The 20,202-nt window shown below is 40.4% G+C and overlaps 4 protein-coding genes and 1 non-coding gene across 14 annotated transcripts in view; 3 read left to right on the top strand and 2 right to left on the bottom strand.

The window, feature by feature from the left end:
• Positions 1–5,938, bottom strand: part of LOC120895324 (RNA 3'-terminal phosphate cyclase) — a 32,802-nt gene extending 26,864 nt beyond the window's left edge. For 3 of the 5 annotated variants that reach the window (XM_040298563.1, XM_040298565.1, XM_040298562.1), the window contains exons 1-6: positions 5,682–5,938; positions 5,372–5,616; positions 4,979–5,303; positions 4,789–4,913; positions 4,460–4,718; positions 4,257–4,388 (exon numbers count right to left, since the gene is read on the bottom strand). In XM_040298563.1, coding sequence (XP_040154497.1) covers positions 4,287–4,388; positions 4,460–4,718; positions 4,789–4,913; positions 4,979–5,303; positions 5,372–5,616; positions 5,682–5,729 — 1,104 coding nt within the window. In that variant the 5' untranslated portion in view covers positions 5,730–5,938 and the 3' untranslated portion in view covers positions 4,257–4,286. The other 2 variants (XM_040298564.1, XM_040298561.1) reach the window with 2 other exon arrangements.
• On the top strand, positions 24–96 carry Trnak-cuu. The gene has a single exon. It is a non-coding gene; the product is annotated as a tRNA-Lys (tRNA).
• Positions 5,939–6,290: 352 nt separating the features above from the next.
• LOC120898004 (receptor expression-enhancing protein 5) lies at positions 6,291–15,724 on the top strand. 4 transcript variants are annotated; one of them, XM_040303275.1, is made up of 5 exons: positions 6,291–6,422; positions 7,072–7,237; positions 14,936–15,168; positions 15,246–15,345; positions 15,438–15,724. In XM_040303275.1, the coding sequence occupies exons 2-5, from the start codon at positions 7,108–7,110 to the stop codon at positions 15,518–15,520; spliced, it is 546 nt and encodes a 181-aa protein (XP_040159209.1). In that variant the 5' UTR covers positions 6,291–6,422; positions 7,072–7,107; the 3' UTR covers positions 15,521–15,724. The 4 variants fall into 4 exon arrangements, with proteins under 4 accessions (XP_040159209.1, XP_040159212.1, XP_040159210.1 ...); XM_040303278.1 differs by having other exon boundaries at positions 15,246–15,365; XM_040303276.1 differs by having other exon boundaries at positions 6,302–6,422; positions 7,076–7,237.
• A 980-nt stretch (positions 15,725–16,704) lies between these two features.
• Positions 16,705–17,591, bottom strand: LOC120898005 (probable 28S ribosomal protein S16, mitochondrial). The gene is made up of 3 exons (XM_040303279.1): positions 17,385–17,591; positions 17,161–17,320; positions 16,705–17,096 (listed from the first exon to the last, which is right to left on the bottom strand). The coding sequence occupies exons 1-3, from the start codon at positions 17,499–17,501 to the stop codon at positions 16,918–16,920; spliced, it is 456 nt and encodes a 151-aa protein (XP_040159213.1). The 5' UTR covers positions 17,502–17,591; the 3' UTR covers positions 16,705–16,917.
• Positions 17,592–17,608: 17 nt separating this feature from the next.
• Positions 17,609–20,070, top strand: LOC120898003. 3 transcript variants are annotated; one of them, XM_040303273.1, is made up of 7 exons: positions 17,609–18,278; positions 18,405–18,678; positions 18,758–18,884; positions 18,953–19,345; positions 19,399–19,627; positions 19,710–19,821; positions 19,900–20,070. In XM_040303273.1, exons 2-7 carry the CDS (start codon positions 18,562–18,564, stop codon positions 20,047–20,049), a joined length of 1,128 nt encoding a protein of 375 aa, XP_040159207.1. In that variant the 5' UTR covers positions 17,609–18,278; positions 18,405–18,561; the 3' UTR covers positions 20,050–20,070. The 3 variants fall into 3 exon arrangements, with proteins under 3 accessions (XP_040159207.1, XP_040159208.1, XP_040159206.1); XM_040303274.1 differs by having other exon boundaries at positions 18,743–18,884; positions 19,948–20,070; XM_040303272.1 differs by having other exon boundaries at positions 18,743–18,884.
• The last annotated feature ends 132 nt before the right edge of the window (positions 20,071–20,202 follow it).

Here is a 20,202-nt window from a genome sequence, read left to right as displayed (position 1 = left end):
ACATCACTCACCCCGCCACTAGTGCCCGGCTAGCTCAGTCGGTAGAGCATGAGACTCTTAATCTCAGGGTCGTGGGTTCGAGCCCCACGTTGGGCGACGAATGATGGAGTCATCTTTTTCTAATCTTCTTGAGATTTTCAACAAAAAATATAGAATTTGCTAAAGCACTTAAATTAAGCGAATGTGTGTTAATAATAAATTCATTGTACTTGTTGTTTCATTTGGATATCTTCATTGATTTTGTCGTTTTAATTAAATCATGAATCTGAATCTTTGAAATGATTCAATGAATCTGAATGTCGGTTGGCTAGATTGATGAATTTCAAAAGATTCATAGAGCTGTTTTTGTTAGTCATTTTTCTATTTGGCGTAACAACCTAGGCATGCCAGCCTATACAGGCTTTCGAGGCTTCTTGGCAAGTACTACCACGGCAAGTTTGCTATGTTACGCGGAAGCGGTTCATGCGAGGCTTGAACCCACGACCGACATGTTGTTAAGTAGTGCGAATCAATCACTGGGAGGATCGCCCAAATTCAATATTTTGAAAATCATACATCTCTAAAGATGCTTAAATTTCCCTGGAGATTTATGAATTTTAAAGTATTCATGAATCTTTGAAGGTTCATGAATCTTTGGAGATTAGAATTTGAGAGTAGAATCACACATCGCTGAAGATTCATGTTAATGAATCTCAACGGAAGATTCATGAAACTGAACTGTAGTTTCAATGTTTCATTCATTTCTTCCGTGCAGTAAATCGATTTCACATACGATAACGATCATCGTGGCTCCTGTGGGCATGCAAACATCGTTCTGTTAGTCCCATATTTCATCGCACTCCTTTTGGAACATTTCAAGCCGAATTCGTCTGCACCGTTCGAATTGCTTTTTCCGGTCTTGCGCTTCTTTCGTCTTCGAATGGGGAAATGCGCCTCACTACCACTAACCATCCGCACCCGCGGCCACATTTTCCACTTCCACAGACACCAACCAAGTTTTCCATGCATCGATATTTATAAATAACTCGTGTTGTGTATCTAAAAAAACGCGTCCCAATGGCAAATGTTACGCCTTCCACCCAAACATCTCATACGGAGTGGATCAACCAAACAAGCACCATTTAATAGCAGTATACAACAAGCTCACATATTTGTTCCTCTGTAATTATTCTACTACCTACACCTTTTTACTCGTAATATTGTTACTCATTTAAATCGATTCCGATGTATGAATGTATTATACTTCTTACTGTGAAAGAAACTAATAATATCATCACAATATCTCGAGCGATGTGTTTAGCTTATAACGATAAAACCTATCATCATATCATATCTCTACCATAAAACTGTTCGTCGTCATGCCTGAAGTAACTTTTAAGTCTATGGTATGGTTTACTACAAAAACGATAGCTTATATTAATTCCAAAAATTAGCATCATAGCTACAAATTACAACAGCCTTAAAAGGAAAATAGGGGTTGCACGGAAGCGGTATTTCCGATTGGTTTTAAAATTAGATTTAGAAACATTTGGAGCTAGATCAGTTTGATTGGTGCTGGAAAAATGATCGTGCTGGTGCTGTAAATAATAGAACAAATCGATGTCGTGTTTATCGTACCCATTGCCGCACTGGCTGTGGTTCAGCCAGCGATGCCAAAATGTGTGACCATTGCACCGGCCCTTTCATCGATGGCAGGTCCGTAGGTGTTATAGTAAAAATGTCTGTTTTCCGAACGCTAAAAATATCACCGATTCATTGATGGAAACGAAAATTCGCCCAAACCGACGATGCGACGGGCCAAGGCAGGTAAGACGATGGCGGGCGACAAGGAGGGCGATTAACAGACGCTGCGGCTATGGTCGCGTGTGGGCCGGTGGTGAATGTTATTGAACGGAATAAAGAAAACACCTCCACTTCCGAGTGCGGTGAGTGTAGAATGCCGGGAAAGGACGCTCCGAACCATCCGGTACAAATGGATAAACGAACGAACGAACGGACGGACGGACGGGCGAACCATGCCGGCTCGTGGGCGACAGGAAATAAGAACTGCCGGATGAAGACAGCTCGGAACGTGGAGTACCGTGCGGGACGGCAAAACGGATGCATGACAAGCCAAAGCCCACACGCACGAGCAGAGGAAACGAAACAGCCGGCAAATGCCGCCTCTGGACGAACGAGGCGCACGATGTTTTATTATTAGTATCCAACGCGTTGTGCGAAGGCCCGAGCAACGCCGAACCGCCGCTGTCTTGGAGAATCCACCTACGTAAGTGTTCGGGTTCGCATACTTATGGACGGGTTCGTAAAACCACACAGACACACAGACACAGATGGCACGGTTACAGTCAAAACCAACATTACCATCCAGGAGGAGGCCAGCGTGGCCACCGCCCGATGCGCACGCGCACCGTTCGCCCACCAGTGGTGGGGAGTATTTACTGCCCGCACCTACTACACCCAGCGGGCGTGAAATCTAAGGGCAGCTTAAGTGGCTGCTTGACGGATGCGAACAGTCCCACACAGTCCCGGCGGGGGCATGGCGACGGCGCTGGACGAGGCGGGTATTATTCGTTCGATTCGGCCAACGAAGCCGATTCGGTGCGAGGAGTGTGGGACTGAGCGACATGTTGACGCTTGCCGATCGTCTTCAGAGGCCGGGACGACCGGATTTGGTTTGGAACAGGACAGGACAGTAGCACCCAGCCCCCTCCCGGGATGCCCCCTCCCACTGCTAGATGACAGTTTATACTTGTGTTATGAGCTCAAGTGGGAAGATCTTTGATCGGTTAGCAAAGTCGTTACAGAAAACGATATTCATTGATGACCTCATGGGCTCATGGGTCTTATAAAGTGCGATGCGCTCAAGTTTACACCCTATCCGCTACGTTATGATAAGATTTAAATAAAATGTTTATCTGCTAAGTCATCCCTATTTCGCGCATATAGAAACATCCTTTTTTGATCAAAGAATTTGCTCATATTCGATCAAGAACCACTTTCTGGGAGTCGTAATTATGGCTCATATGGTCCAACTGACAGTAGCGATAAAGAAGGTGCGCTTGTAAGTGAAGAGAGCAATAGGACATGTGACGATCATGTCATGGACGTATCATACCATTGGGATCAAATTGCTATGAACGACTATTTCTAATCTATAACTTAAATTCTATTTATGCTCAAACTATGTCTAAATTGAAGAAAAAAAAAAGAAATGAATTGCAAGAATATGCTAACACATGGCAGGACGCATTACGCGTTAACATTTTATTACAGTTTACTTGTTTTTTACTTGTTGTAACGTAATGTAAAACCCCCAAAACAAGCAAACAAAACACACCATTCCTGGCGCAACAAACGTTCGCGAGAATTCCGTATTAGTCACGAGCCGGTATCAAAATATTGATTTTTGTTCTAGAAATTTTAAATATTTACGTAATATGGCAAAAATTTGGAGTGAACTTAAAATAAGAAATAAAAATGCACGCCCATGGTTGATAGACGTGACCGTGGACGAGTTTAGTTAAAGTTAATATACCGGTACTGCTCAGATGGCGTTACGTTTTACGCATTAATTTTGTCCATCAGAAGATTCATGCATTATTGGCTACACTTTCGAGCTTAATTAAGATAAAAGTGATATATTTTAAAGTTCATATTAGTTCATACTAAGCAAGCAGTGATTAATTAAATAGTGAATATATTCCAATGAATACATTATTTATTCAATAGCATACGTGTCGTTCCGTCTAAAGTGGAAGTAATTTTCTATTATTGCAAGTAGATGTTTGTTATTTATGTAATGCAAAGCAAATACATTTTAAACCTGAAAATTTAGAAAATATGATGCATTTTTTAAAGCGATTGAATGGATTAGGAGTGGAATCTCATTTCTTTCTTTTTGATGTCATTAAAAGCTTTGTTTTGTTTATTTTCTTGTTCAATTATCTACTTCGTTTCATAATTACTCTTTATAAAATTTAAAATATCCTTTTTTAAACAAAAAAAATACGTAAAAACGTGTTTTTGCATATATTAAAATATGCACAAGTTAAAAGAGTCAAGACTGATCCGAAATGGCTATATATATATTATAATTGTCCATTCCATAATCATTATTCCAAAGATGCTTAATTTTATCAATGAAAGAAACAATCCTACCAATGCGCGTTAGCCTCGATGCTCAAGCTTTCTCCTAGCGTGACAACCATCAATTAAAAACTATTATAAAGCCCTTTGAATTATTAACATTTTCTTACCTAAGAATTCACTCCAATGCGCTCCGATCCTCAGTATGACGTGGTATTTTTTGGAAGATTTATATTACGCAGTCCAATGCCAACACATTCGATGATAGCACTGCCATTTCCTTCTATGATGTTAAATTTGGCCTAAAAGTAATCGAAAACATGATTAAACCTTTCGCCAAACCTTGGCCTCGGCATCCAATTTTGCCACCGACCTTTGTCATCAACTCCGTCACATAGATTGCCGTTTTGGTATGCATGGTCAACGGTTCTGTCCGGATGCGGCTCGTCCCGTCAGCCAATGCCATCAAAATGATCATCATATCTTGCACGTGTCGATCTACACAGGCACCAACGGAGATGGCGCTTTGAATCTCGTGGGCTGCTTCCTCCCCGCTCTGGAAACCTTTCTTCCTGGCTTCTCCAAGTGCCGAACCGCCAAGAATGGCTCCAGTGCTCGTTTCACAGCCAATACTGCAAGAATGAAAGAATGTTTAGCAACATTGTTGGCAGATGTTAGCGGTACCTTTGCTTTTGATCTTACATGATACCGGAGCAATTGCCTTCCGGTGCCATGTCCACACTTTCTTTGTAGACTTCTATATCTGCCCTACTGTTGGCAATTTGGTTGAGAATCGATTTAGCACCGCTAGACATTTCGTGTGCAATCTAAAATGTTGGTAATGCTTCAGTTTGTTACACTTTAGCTAATTAAAAACGAGAATTAAAATTACCTTCAACGGAAGCACACCGGCGACATAGCTCCATCCAAAGAACCTGGTAACAGAGCCCACATCAACCATAGTGACGGGCCTTAATGATTGTACTGGTCTTACTTCTATCACACATTGTCCACCGCCTTTCGGAAAATAGCCCCGCCGAATCAAGTCGAAATCGAAGCTGGCACCGAATCGTTCCATATTGGGCCGAAATATTTCCGTCAAGAAATCCACCTGCGGAGCTAGATCCGTGTTTGTACCTCCACGCAAATCTAGCGTGACTGGACCGGAGCTGAAGATAGCAACGGGTAGTGTCGCTTGAAGGAGCAGGGTAATGCTTCTGAAATGTTCCAAAATCAAACAATAAAGTTTGCATTTAGATCTTCTTCTACCCTACGAGGAACTTACCCTGCCGTTTGAATGTGACCGACGAATCTCCCGTGCTCAATATGTCCAGGGTAAAATTCAATCTCGGTCGATCCGAGACACGCTTTGTATAGCCTGCCTTGACAAATATCTCGCATCAGCTCTACCCCAGCTAGATGTTGCGCTGCCAATCCCGGTTTCTTGCGCCCTTGGCGGATGTTACGGATGCGTACCGGCGTCTTGGTAAGCACGCTAAAGCACAATGCCATCCGTAGGATCTGTCCTCCCTGTAGAGTAATGGAGTGTACATGCAAATTTAGCGAACATCTAAAACAGAAACAAGGAAACTTACTCCTTCCAAGACACTGCCATCTATTTCAAATAGATGGGTATCCGCCATTCTGTCCAATGGTTTCAGCTAAATTCTAGGTGCTAAATTTGCTTCGCTGCACAGAGCTGTCACAAACAATAACAAATATATCTGTTGCAGCTGCACACATTGAAGCACGGACAATCGTCAAGACATTTCTTGGAACAGATAATTTTGCGAATAAAAAATTACGTAGCTTATATATATTCGACTTCGTAAAGTTTAAAAATGTACACCCATTTTCATGAAATAAAATGAAAACATATTAAAAGCCCTCTACTGCATAGTTAAGCTACAGTCGCAGTCTTCGATTGGGCTGCAGTCGTGGATAGCAGGAATGTGCCATCAATTGACAGTTGAGATAGAAGAATAGAAACACTTTATTTACTCTGAAAATCCAAAAAACATTTTTGCACATTTACTCTGCTAATAGCATATCTCACTGTAATTACAGATAATAATCTCAAACAAATCTAAAAAATTTATTTAAATCTGTACCACGAAACGTTGTCGTTTTATTTTGCTACTTGGGTATTCATACCCCACCTACGGTGTTGTCCAACCTGATGCATTGCAGATCTGTCACGCTATACTGCTGTCAAAATCGGTCGGCAACAAATTCGCCATTTTCGTGAGCCTGTGCTTCACTCGTCGAGGTTGCATTTTCGTTCGTGCGCGCCAGTAGTCAAATTCTGTTGGGCTTGCCGGCGGGAAATCTCTCAAGTGCGTAACATTAGATTATAATTATTGAATTGTGTTTAATTTTGGTACACGTAACAAAACGTACCCTCAGCTGCGTGAATTAATTATGCTGCTTGCTTTCTAAATTTAGTTGCTTGTCCCCCTCCCTGTATCGTGTATCCTTCTGTGCATAGTGCGTCAGTGTTAATTTTTTTTAATCAGATGTGTGTCCTTGAAAGAACATTCTTGCGGATATATGGCACGCACCTTGAGGCCGCCTCCCATCTTGTTCTAAGTTCTGTTGCGCGTCGTGTACGATTTGTTAGACACGTTTGAATCCTTTCGCTTGGTACTGTTTGGCCCAAACATCGCGTACGAAGTGTTAATGCAAATTCAACAATGCACAACTGATCTGAAAATATGTCCTTTTGTTAAACAACCCAGACAGGGCCGTGACCCCTTACGTTACGGTGCCGTTTTTCGAATGCAAGACACGCTGCGTTAAAGTAAAATTCTTTTCTGCCCTTATTTTTATTTCCTTTCCAATGCTATCGTATTGCCGGCCTGCCACCCGTGTAACGATGACAACGATGCTTCGCCGGTGGTCCAATTGGGTAATGTACCATACGCCTGGTGATTACGATAAATTGTCATTACATCATCTTGCGGGGAATCACCGGCCAAACATTAGGCAGAAAGAAGAAGCAACAGCACATAAAACATCGCCATGGCTAACAAAGTGGAAGAAATTCGAGGATCGATCGAGTCGTCGCTGAAGGACGAATCGAAACCGTGGACACAATTCTTCAAGCTTGCAGAGGAGAAAACGAACGTGCCGCGGCTATACATATTTCTGGGTGAGTAGAAACCATAATTAAGTCGATTCGCAAGAAAATGCTCGGTGTCCGTGGCCCGGCTACACATGCCGGGGGAACCCCGTTTCAAACTAACACTTGAACAACGGGACGAGATGGATGGCGTCGCCCTTCCCGGATGACGTACTTGAGAGGTGGTGGAACAGCATTCTCTGAAGATATTTTTAGGACACGAGCCAGCACACCGCTCGTGAACAAGTAAACCGGAAAACAAAAGTGCTTAGCTTGGCATTTTTCCGGGGATATAATGAAGAAGCGTGGCAAAGCGATCTGTTTTCCACCATGCAAATGATTGCAGCATTAGTGTGCTCTTTAGTGTAATAGAAATAGAAAAAAATCAATCCAGAAGTTCATATAGACCGGGTACAGGCAGTAGCTACTTCTATATCTCTACCTCTTTGCTGTGTCGTGCTTGAAGCTGCATTGTGTTAAGCAGTACCTGTTTGACATGATAATCATTACTATAGTCACACATGGGCTGGGACAATACCGAACACTGCTGTACGTACGGCGAGGGTGCATGCATCCGGATTGTGTTACACAACCGATGAAAATTGCCCAGTAACGCTCACATGCATCCAGACGCTGCTGCCACCATCACGACCCTCCCCATGCCCACATACGATGGACAATCAGCGGTATATATTCTATAAAAACGCCCCTCTCGTGCAAATCATATTAATGATTTTTGTCGCGTCGATCACAAAATGCGCACAAGTATGGTAGAAGGTGTTGTTGATGCTGTGGGACGAAAAATATTGATATTTTCCACAAGTACGTGTTGTTTCTACCTTAAATACGTTAACGTTGCTTTTCAAGTTGAGCGATTAACAAATTTTCCACGGCTGTGAAGAAACGATTCCATTTGTAGTGTCGATTGAATTTGTAGTATCGAGCAATTCGAAATTGAAGGGTCATTTCCGTTTTTAGACCAAACAGGACAAAGGTATAGTTTAATACCCTTTAATAATGTTGCTTTTATTTTAAACCATAGAATGGGAATTTTGGGACGTGTTAAAAGCTTACCTGCTCTTGTCCAGTCTTCTTATCTCGATCTTTACATCCTGATATCAGCCCTATTTACAGTACAGAATCTTTCCACCATGTGCTTTGTTGCACTCCGGATTCAAATGTATTTGTCACTGCAACTTTTTGCATTATCTTGTCTTCTGAACAGTGATAAGATTATTCTTCTAGAATTTCGAGCGCCAAGTTAAATCTTCGTTCTTATCTCATCGTTGTTCTTATCAAAGTAGCAGAAAGCGTACAGACAAAAATGTATTTGGACTTGCAAAAGAAGTAACTTTGTTCAATCAGCGGATGCTGTCATCGGTTTCACGGGTAGAAATAGCGATGTTTTTGTCTCTTCTAGTAGTCATTAGAATGAATCACGTTACTGAAATATGTGATCATCAACAATCCTGCAAGTACTATAATTGGTATAATGATCGAAGCACAACTGATTGAGTTTGGCTTTGTTTTGTCTTTAATTATTATGTGTTGTTGTTTTGTCTAATACTAATATTCTACACCCTTGTAAATGTAGTACAAACATACAACACTTGTATTAACGCTTTATTGTTTAGCTGAAATTGTATTCGGTGCTTTATCACCTCGGCTCAACAACGAACATTTGAATGCGCAACTAAAGAGTATGCATGATAATTTAGATGTAAACAAAAGCTGTTCGAGTGTACCTGCATGCAACGATCTCAACGGGGTATTCGATTTTTACATTCAGTCGTCGAAATTGGCAGGCAACAATTTGATACATTTTTAAATACGTCTGTAGGCGACTTGCTGTCTACTGTCGCGTCATGTACCGTCGTAACGGAGGAGGAAGGCACCTTTAAATCGATCGGTTCCCCTATAAAGCTTAGAATAGCGTAGTTTAGTTGTAAGAAATTGCGCTCGAAGTCGATATTTTTTGCGTAATAGTTTGATTAAGTACATTAATTTGCTACCAATTTTACTATACTGCACACTTGCAGTGCTTTTTTGCATTGATGAGTGATCACAAAACGTCAAAAGAATAAAGACAATTTGAAAGTTATTAGTAATTTTACAATAACTACTGTGTTTTATCAAAATATAAATATAACAATATTCAATTACGAAACATCAATCACCCAAGAAAAACAATGTTATAAATATGTTATAAATAAATAAAATTACTGTTAACTGTGGGTTACCTTCACCGATTTACCTACTGTTTTCATTATGGAGGGGCTTTGTCCGTGTAGCAAATTAAGACTTCAAGGCTTGACCCTGCAGCGATGTGTGATTCGCATCCATGCTGAATCGCGTGTAATCATTTTAGGAATTGATTTTTCCGTTTCAGTATGTACGGAATTGTTACAAGGTGGGTGCGAGTCTCGTGTTAGGCCTCAATGGAACTAACCACAGTTGTCGCTCCTTCTTCATCTAGTGCGCCCGCTCCATGTTTGCCTGTAGATTCCACATGGCGTTTTAATGGAGCGCGGCTGTTGTGACGTGTAGCGAGCCGCCAGCAGCACACTGCATAAAACAACATTTGATAACGAGATAGTAAGCGTTCCCTTCGTGCCACGAGACGGAACTCGCGGGCGCCAGCCGAAGTTGATATGCGTGGCGGCGACCATGGTGACAACGACGATGACGAAGACGAAGAATACCTGCCTTGCCAAATCATCAATCGATCGTTGCGTTGCCGGTGGTGTAGTCGCCACGAAGCCGGGAAAGCTGAACCAACTCTTTTCAGTGGTTTGCAAGCTTCTTATTTTTCACCGTACACGTCAAAGTGTCTCACGCTTACTTTCGGGCCGCGCTGTAGCAACGAATCGACCATTGCTTTGCTCTTGACAACAGCGGATCCGAGAGTTTGAGTAAAACAGATGCATTTGATTTGCGTACAGCAGTTTAGAGTAGAACTTTGAACTCCTATCACCGCTACGGCGGCACACACACACTGTGTGGTAGTATTAATGCATCCATCACCATTAGCCAGCCTAACAATGCTTCGCGCAACTTACAAACAATGCACCGAAGCTTGATAATAGCTCACGTGAAACAAAGTTCCCTAAGCTATACTTCTGAGAGTATTAGTGTGGAAGATAATCTTCTCATCGAAAAACGGCACCTAATAGAAATCTCACAAAACGCGTGTTCATTATGCAAGTAAGAAACGTGTTTCGCTTTTAAGGGAGTAGTCTATCTTGAGAACATGTGCTGTAAATGTGATTTGGTTTATTTCTTCAACACTTCACGTTTTATCCTTCTTTTTGTTCAATAACAAACGGAAAAATCACATCAATTTTATATGATACTGGGTGATATGTTTGACATTTTTGCGTTTTAAGTTTACAACTATTTACCGATAGCGAGCGGTATGATAACCTGAGCAAAATGTGGTTTTTGTTATCAAGGGTTAATACGGTAAATTTTTGTGTATTAGTTTTAACTTGTCGATAAGCTTGCGGTTCATATCTACCAAATAAATATGTTAACACATGAATCATGAATGATTTCACTCTGATACATGGAATTCAAATATTGTGCTCCGCTACCCTTAAAGCGGGGGCCAATTCAAACTCCCTTAGCTTTGTCTGCGTGTGTAAATGTGTAAAGGGCAACAAACGCGGCAAAGGAAACGTTCTCAGCCAGTCTCCTCAGTGGACTGATATTGTGGACCGGTTTAAGCTTTGTCCATAGCATCCGTCACAATTACCATCGAACAAGCTCTAGCATTTTGTGCTTAGTCAAGCAGCAAAGGTCTCTGCACGAAGCAAGCAGGGCAAATCGACACTCAAAAACAATCGCGAGGCTGCTTCGCCGTGTGTGTAAACGGTTTCTTGTAGGTCCGTGCAGGTCTTACTGAGCTTCAGGTTCAGTTCTGTATGAAGTACGCAAAAAATCGCTCGTGTACAGCAAACGTGTAGTTCAACAAAACCCAATCCACTGCAGGCACGAATTGATTTGTGATTTGCTATAGAAAATGTTAAAGTGATAGTGACATTAAAGATGCGATCGTATTAAAAAGCATTTAAGCATTATTGTATTAGCTGTGTACAGTTGAATTGCAACAACTGATGCTGTTTAAGGGATAAAAGCATCACTTTTACTTTTACTAGTGGAATTTAAGCGAAAGCTGCATGTGAACCGAAGGATGAAATTCGGTCCAGTTTCATTGGAATACCTTTTCCTTTTCACACACACACACACACACACACACACACACACACACACACACACACACACACACACACACACACACACACACACACACACACACACACACGTTACGTGTACACGAATAACCTGCACTTCATGATGAAGTTTAAACGTGAAGGAAAAACTTACGTGGTAGCCTATTATTGCCACGTAATACATTTGGCCCCAAAAACGTTGATTAAAAAATGCTACCCGTGTAAAGCTACCAAACAGAAGAGGGCAAAGATTAATTATTTCATATTAAGCGTGTGTTGAGCTTTGCTTCTGCAATTAAAAGTGAAATGTGTCCATGCAGCAGTAGAGAAGCAGTGCATATTCATCTCACCCAATGTGTTTTCTATCGCGCTTGGCTTATCGCGTGAAATATTAACTTGAGAGAGCGATCACGCTGGCAATAGTTCGCCGATAGAGCACACAATCAGCTGTGAGATTAGTGGGCTGAACCCCAACATACTATATGCATTCAGTTGCATTGCTGCAATTCACCTTTGATGTTTGAGGTGTGAGGAGGTTGAACGAATGCTCGTGGTGCTGGTGATAGGGAAAGGCTTCCATTGCTTTCAAGTTCAAGTTTACGGGGACCATGCGCAAGTGTTAGAAAGTAAGGAACGATTGTGTGTTTGATAGCGACTGTAAGCATGCAATCTTGAACATAGACTCTGTAGTAGCTGTGAAATGAAACCGTTGCAAAATTTGCACACCGTCGTCTTGCAAGGGAAAATGGTTCACAAAATTCTCGAGCAAGAGATGCATATTTTGCTGCGATCGTTCAACGGTGATTTATGATGGAGGCTATATTTAGAAATCATGGGTTTTAAGCAGTACATATCGCTTAAATATAACGCCACAGTGCAGTTGTCGTGGCCAATAAAACGTATTGAAACAAGTGAAAATCGGACGGCTGCATTCTTCCATCGCTAGCCATCGTCGTGTTAATGCAATTAAAATGCGCGTATATCTTACCTTTTCACTTTGTAAATGCGCATGAAAACAAGCTAAGATTTAGTGCAACTTATATGTTTACATTTTGTATAACCTCTCAACGGCAAATCTTTCCTGTAGCTTTTCATAGTTTTGTAGTGAAAATAGTCTTGTCTATTGGTGTAAAACAGAGGAAAACTCACTCACCGACCTACAAAGCCACTGTGTTGGAACAATGTAAAATCACTCAGGTGTAAACAATAAACTCGTAATGCCTGGATCGAATGAAAAGCGAAATTTGATCTCAAGTCGAAGCTGTAATGCTTCCTTTCCCTATTCGTCCATGCGTTTGGGTATGAAAATGTCTCACGATTATCGTATAATTTTTATAGTGGAAGTTTTTGTTTAGCTAGTAATGTGGCTTCATGATTAAATTTTCATGATAATTACCTTTAGCTTGTGTTATTTTTTGTCTTCTTCAATCTATTAATTAGGTTACTTAATTTTATCATTTCGATGATCGCTATTCGATTATATGTATCCCGCTATCTGAATGCTACCTTTGAAAACCGACCTTATAATATAACCATTCCGTTTATAGACGGTTTCAATGCCGGTCATTTTTTTCGTGTTATTTTCCTACGTTTAATAATGTACTCTTTAGGCGGATTTTTTTCCTATGGCCATAGGTCACTGTATTATTAGAATGGCGGCTATGTCGTGTCTGGGTGCCTTACCAACCATTTTTCTCTCGCAATGGTTACGTACTGGTTTCATTTTTCTAATGGCTTAACAACACCTGCCGTAGGAATCTCATCGCGTATCAAAGATCGTGGACGGACGCTACCCGTTATGAAGTAAGGAAAGAGGAACTGGCCAACTGGCTTTAATGATCAGAAAATGCTTGTCTTTTGACACATAGGCCGACTCGACGCATATCATTCTGTTTTACACTACCAGCACACACTGCTGACGATCGTATACTATGAGACAAATGACAAGCGTTATTCCTTTCTTTGACCGGTCTTTTTGGCCGGCGTCGTTTGTTGCCAAGCGTAATTTAGAAATGCAGCAAAACACAAAGCAACTGTACAAAAAGCAACAAAAAATATTTAAAGTTAGGGCGGCACACATTCGACATGAAGCATTGTCGAAAAGAACAGTCTGATGTACTTAGCCTAGCTAATATATATATTGTGTGCGAGTTGAATCGTATCGTGCGCATGTCGTGGGAAAGTCGTCGAAAATCACGGCTTTGGGCCAGTAACAAAAGCAGCATTTAAAAGTAGCTTCTAGGGTTGATCGAGCGAAAAAGTATTTAGTGATCGGGAGTGATCTAGACAATCGTAGCGGCAGAGAGCGAACACGTCTAAGAAGCAATGTGATGTTTTATTTAATTCGAAATTTATGTAATTTATAAACCAGGCAGGATAAGTGCAGTGTTATTGTTCAGCACAATTAGTGCAATTACAGTGTGTAGTTTGTAATCGTTGATCTCATTAACGTAGAGTTTTAATTAAAAGAAGTGAAAATGCCACGCCAAGATGGAGCAGAGGCAGGAGTGCCGAAGGATAATTCAGGCTACATTGCGCTAGGTAATGAACATCTTATTCATACGTTTTTTCACCTGTATTAACTTCCATCGAACAATTGAAGCCACATGATCGAGATCTGACGTGGGTTGACGCGACGGTCGTATATTATTTCTTCACTCATCTCTCAACGCTGACCGTCCATTGCGAGTCTGAGTTTGCAGACAGCATTCAATCAGCTACTAGCGTGCCTTTATTATGTGCCGCTAGGTCCCTAGGATATACTATTAATAGACATCTGGTTAGCTTCACACGAGACCGGTCAGATGGAGTGAAGAAGATCGAGCCGGTCACGCTGAGCCCCGTTTATCCTAGCTAGTTGTTGGTAGTATTGCTGTTCAATCTGATTCAGCTGTACACACTACTACGGTTATTGCAAAGAAATTAGATGCATTGCGGTAATGCACTGCATGTACTGCATGTTTAGCAATAATGTGAGTATTGGCTATAAAATATTTGGCAAAATTGCCGCGAACGCACACAGATTTGCACGACCATTACAAATGTCATCGTAAGACAAGAATAGCGTGCTAATACGGTTGACGTAACAATTATGAAGCCATACAACACTTACTCAAGCTTAGTCGGACGCGCTTGATTGAAACTATAGACTATTTGATTTCATTTCCTGAGCAAAGAAACTGATCTTATGTTATGCGAAATATGATCTTTCCCTACGTGTAAGGCTTATTTTGCTTTAAGAGCAGTTGAATGTTGACTGAATAACGTGCAGTAATTGTGTAATAGAGCATAGATAAGCGATGGGACATGTGCTGGACATTTAAAATTGGGAGTTAATGCAACACTATACATGAGATTCATCCATTAATAACTAAATTACAAAAAGTTTTTATATTTTGTCAAAACCTTATTGTTCGGCCTATTTTGAATAACAATTTATCAAATTAGCAGACGATTTAATATAAAAAAATGTGTGTTTCATTTATTTTCTTTTAAGGTGGCGTGGCCGTCGTTATTCTGTACCTTGCCTTCGGCTATGGAGCTCAGATCCTCTGCAACGTGATTGGAGTGGCGTATCCCGCTTACATCTCGATGAAAGCCATCGAAACCCGCACGAAAGAGGATGACACTAAATGGTTAACGTACTGGGTAACGTTTGGCGTGCTCTCGGTGTTCGAGCACTTCTCCTTCTTCCTGGTTCAGATCATCCCGTTCTACTGGTTGCTGAAGGTATAATTGGAAAATAAAACCCATCTATATTAGGTTATAAAAATTTCAACTCACATTCTCAATTTCTCTATCTATAGTGCTTATTCCACATATGGTGTATGGTACCGATGGAAAACAATGGTTCCACGATCATGTACCACAAGGTTATTCAGCCATACTTCAAGAAATACGAAAAAGGTGTGTGAAATACGAAAAAGGTTAAGTGCTTTTGCAATGTGCAATAAGAGCATTTGAATAATGTGCATATTTTTCCTATTATTATATTTTAGTTGCGGACAGCTTCATTAGCGACACCACGGATAAGCTGAAGCAGACGGCTGGAGAAATGATCTCGAAAGTCAAATCCACCTAACTCGCACATCCTGCTGCACTTCTCCCAACACTCACAACACACATACACATAGCTATAAAGGACCCTCCCGACCTCTAAACCCTTTCGATGACGGACGATCGAAGTTTGCGACATTAGAAAAACAACTGTTAGCAAATGGACGTAGCAGAGGGAATGAGCAAGACGAAAAATTATATAAGTCATTCGCCATCGTGAATAAGTATACCCGTTGTAGTTTCATTTGTGTCTCCTCGAGAACGAAAATTGTGCTGCTGTTTACTGATGGCCGCTATGTCACCGTACCTCCGCAAACGCTTGAGTGCGAGCATGCTTGTGCATTATTTTTAAAATTGTAATTGCCTTTTTATGTTCAACTATTGTCTCACTCCAAACGTCGAAGTCATCAACCCTTTGCAGTCTTATTGTGACGACTGTTTGAATGGTGAAGTCGTTGTGAAGTAAAAAGAATAGCGAAATATAGTAACTCTAAGATAGTAGCGGGACAAATAACACAAATTGAGAAAACAAAAACAAATAACAAAATTCTATCATCGACCAACAATAAGTGTATGCATTTTTGAAGAGAAGTTTTATTGAAGAAGCTATCTAACTATGCACTATCTGAGACGTACATTGAATGGCGATCTCTCACTGTCGTGCAGCTAACCTGGCTAAGGACTGGGCTACAATGTTGCATATATGGCACCAAGACTCACAAGAATCAAGAAGACGTACTTGGGCTTGGGTCTGTTGAGGAAGCAAGATGTCGTCTGCTGTGCATACCGGAATAACGGATTGGCAGACGATACTCCAGCATTAGGCCAAGACCGCAAAGCGGTTGTAGCGCCGAATAAAGTAATTCACTGTTCTTGAATTCGTTTTTTGACCGTCGCCCATCTCAGAAATATCGTACGTGTTACGAATCTGAATTTAATTCTTGTTATCTCACAATATGATCAAACATAATTCACTAATCCGTAAATTTTAAGTGCAGTTAGGTATACCAAAATCGATCGATCGATCGAAGTAAATATATGATCTTTGTTAGGACTTTTGAGGTGGCATTCGTTAACCCATGTAGAGATTTACCCAGAGAGATTCGGGCTTTTGTTCTCCGTTTCGATTTAATCTTCGCGTCGGGACAAAACAATGATAATGACATATTTTGTGAAAAGCAAAACGGCTTGCAGAACGGGCCAAAATTATTTTCTTTTAGTAACTTTTTGCCATTTTATTGTGGGTTTGTGCATTTTCTAAAAATCGTGGGACTGTTTTAATTGGACTGTGACTGATTGTTCAGTAGCCGGATGTGCTATTGTTTCATACTTATGTATCATTTGTTTTCTTTGCAAATTTACGTCGAATTAAACGTGAATCTTTTTTTTCGACTAATTGGAAGGGAATATCCATTCCACGCTTTATTGTACAGTAAAATCTATGAAAAGACCAATTGCTGTTTCTTTAACTGTTGCTTGTTGTACTATCGACGTTATCCGAATTTTTACCGCATTGATCTGTGCAAGCTTCTCAGCCATTTGTCTATTTCGCCAGGCGGTCATATAGGTCCGCGGATGGACTGGAAGCAAGCCGGCAATACCTATGCAAAAGAGAACGCATTATTATGTCCAAAACGGCTACGGAGTGTATATGAGGTTGGTTACCTAATAACTCCGCCACCGGCTTCGATATATGGGCTCCGCTACCAATCCAATGACGGATGCGTTCATAGTTAAACGATACCAGCTGTTCATTGTGCTCGTTTGGAATTGGATCATACGTTCCCACTTGTTCAATGACTGGTTGGTATTGATCTTTGCGGCGCTGTAAGTAAAAATTGTTATCAATTGCAGTTTCGTGTACACAGCCGAACGATACCAAAACATACCTCCATTACTACAATGTGGAAAAAGGGTCGATTTGTACATCCTTGTCGCACAAAGCGAATTGTTTTTGCTGACCGTGCCCAAAATCTTCCCGTACCACTCGCAGCAGCAAGCGACATTTTAAATTGCTGTAAAATTTCCGCTTTTCCAAAATATGCCTGTGCTGTTTTGCAATCAATCGCGTGCCGCTAATGAAAACAACTTAGCGGGTTGTCATGCGCTGAACGACGTCAACCGTGCGTACGGAATCAACGAATACAGTGAATCGCGTGGATGACATTTTATGCAAATTTACATTTAACCTGATCAAAGCAAACGGTGTTTTTCCGCAAGAAATCGATGCTTCATAGGAAAGTGCTAGTCGGACAAGGATAATTCTATAGATCTGGTTTGCTTAATTTCGAGTGAAGTGCTATCTCAGAAAATCAAGATGGATTCGCGACCCATTGAAGAACGTGTTTCGAAGAAACTGAATGGGGACGGCAAAAGGAGCACTAGAGGCATAAAAACGCAAGAAAAATACATTATAGAAATAAAGAATGCCGACCTCCGACAAAGAGTAGCCACGAAGCAATCATTGGTGGACTGTTGGCGAAACAAAAACTAAAATTATGTTGGATATGTTTAACGATGAACTACAAAAGCGGATTAGTTAACCATTTTGCAATTTCGTAGAATGGAATAGCGGTACAGCGAGCAGGGCCAAATTAAATAAAGAGTGAATAAAAGCCTGAATCATCTTACGCACTACCCTGAACGTCTCGTTAGCGTTCTTGTTTTTAAGTGTTGGTAGTCATATTCATAAATCCGATGTACAATACATATAAAAATACGATTAACTAAAAAAGCTGTGCCATATCGGTATTTCGGTTTACACAAATGGGGTGTTGACGAAGGTAATGAAAATGGAAAGCATATGAAAATATCTCATCAAAATTCGTTGATTTTTACGCCTTTATTATCCTATTTACACTAAATTCCTGTAATTCACTAATATATAGTAGGTACATTCTTCTTTGCAGCAATCTAACCTCGTGTTCATGTTAATGCGCTGAACAGAAAAAGAACAGTGCCAAACGCTTTCTCATCGTTGAAATCAACCAAGATAGCTTTGATTTTCGGTAGCACATTAAATAGTATTTTAGTTTTACCTTTCTTGTTCTTTGAGGTGGTTACAAAATGGACATTTTATTAGATAAATTTCTCAATGAAACTCGCTATTCGTATCGAACGGTATATTATCCCACGGATTTAATGCTGTATTTTGAAAAGCATCATATATTTGAAATAATTTTTGTAAGTATTTTTTAAGTCAATTATCTTGAAATAAAACAATGGAAAAACAGATACATTTTTAAAGCTCCTCATATTTCAGGATTTGATGATAATGTTACAAAAAGATCGCCCGCTCAATACTGAACAATACATTGCAGAACATATTGTAGAAATTTCGAAAAAGTACAATCAAATTAATACGTTTCTTAGCCTTGAGGATAACGAAAGTAACGCGTGATTTGAATAACATGCTTCCATACACATCTTTATTTAACAAACATATGTTTTTTCGCAGAAACCGAACGTTTGCTTCAAACATTCCAACGCAGCGATCAATACTATCCCGTTATCGAATTACAAGATTCGTTAACAACCACGTTTCTTGAAGCACTTAATGATAAACTACGATATTTAAAGCTTCAAGATAAACATATAATAATGTTGGGTGATCGAAAAACACTAACCTTGGCAAAAAAGCACTTCCACTTCCACCAAACGCTGTACGTCAAAAATGAAAAATCGCTTCAAAAGACATATTCATTTGTGACAGAGCGCATTAAATTACTCCAAATTGATCCACATCATTCTGCTATCACATACGGCCAACGTATTGTGTTGCTTGGGCGTCCTGGTTGTGGTAAACATCGGGTTGGAAAATGGTTGGCAGAAAAGTTGAACATTTGTTTAGGTAGGGTTTGATTATACTGCAAAATTCTCCTTTTTAATCTATCGTTGTTATAGTTTCCGCTGCTGATTTGGTAGCACAACATGAGCGTAATTATGACTGCTTCGGAAAGGCTCTCGATTGCGGATCACTGGAAAACGTACACACGTCCGAATTAATAACGTCCATTGTGCAACATCGACTCTTGCAACCAGACTGCATTCAAAGTGGATGGATTTTACTTGATTTCCCAAACACTGCTGACGACGTCACTAACATGTTCCAGACGATGGCAGTTCCAAAAATGTATGTACAAAAAGGTTTTAGCTAAAACGGTAAGAGTAAAAATGATTTCATTGTTATTTTGATCATGGATTATGATTGGCAGAGTGTTGGTGATTGACTCCGATGAATCAGTATGTCGGCGTAGAAAATTGTCCCGCAGAAAATGTGGCCAGGTGAAGGCTGATTGTTGGCAAAGAATGATGTTCGAAACAGAGGTAAGCAACTTTCCATTTCGCGGACGCACATGCGTCTCGAATTTTATACTAAATTAAGATTTTTTTGCATATTTTTAGTTACATTTTTTCAATATTTCTCATCCCCAAACACTTGTTGCGCTGCAGAAGCAACAGAGTTGCGCCGTGATTCATATCGACGGAAACCGATCGTATACCAACATTCAGAAGCTCATTATGGATAAGTTAATGATAAAGAAATCTTTGTGAGGAGGCTTTTTTCGTTTGTAAGCGCTTGTACCTTGTTTTCTGTTGCTAATGAAGCGATATTAAATATAAAATATTTTATGTTGCGTTAAGTACGGCCAAAGATTTAAGTCGGCAAATGCAACGCTAACGCATCCTGCGTTCTCGTGCAATGTA

Source organism: Anopheles arabiensis, chromosome 2 (genome assembly GCF_016920715.1).
Source record: "Anopheles arabiensis isolate DONGOLA chromosome 2, AaraD3, whole genome shotgun sequence".
In the NCBI taxonomy this organism is placed as follows: Eukaryota; Metazoa; Arthropoda; class Insecta; order Diptera; family Culicidae; genus Anopheles; species Anopheles arabiensis.
This window is presented reverse-complemented; position numbering and strand designations above follow the sequence as displayed.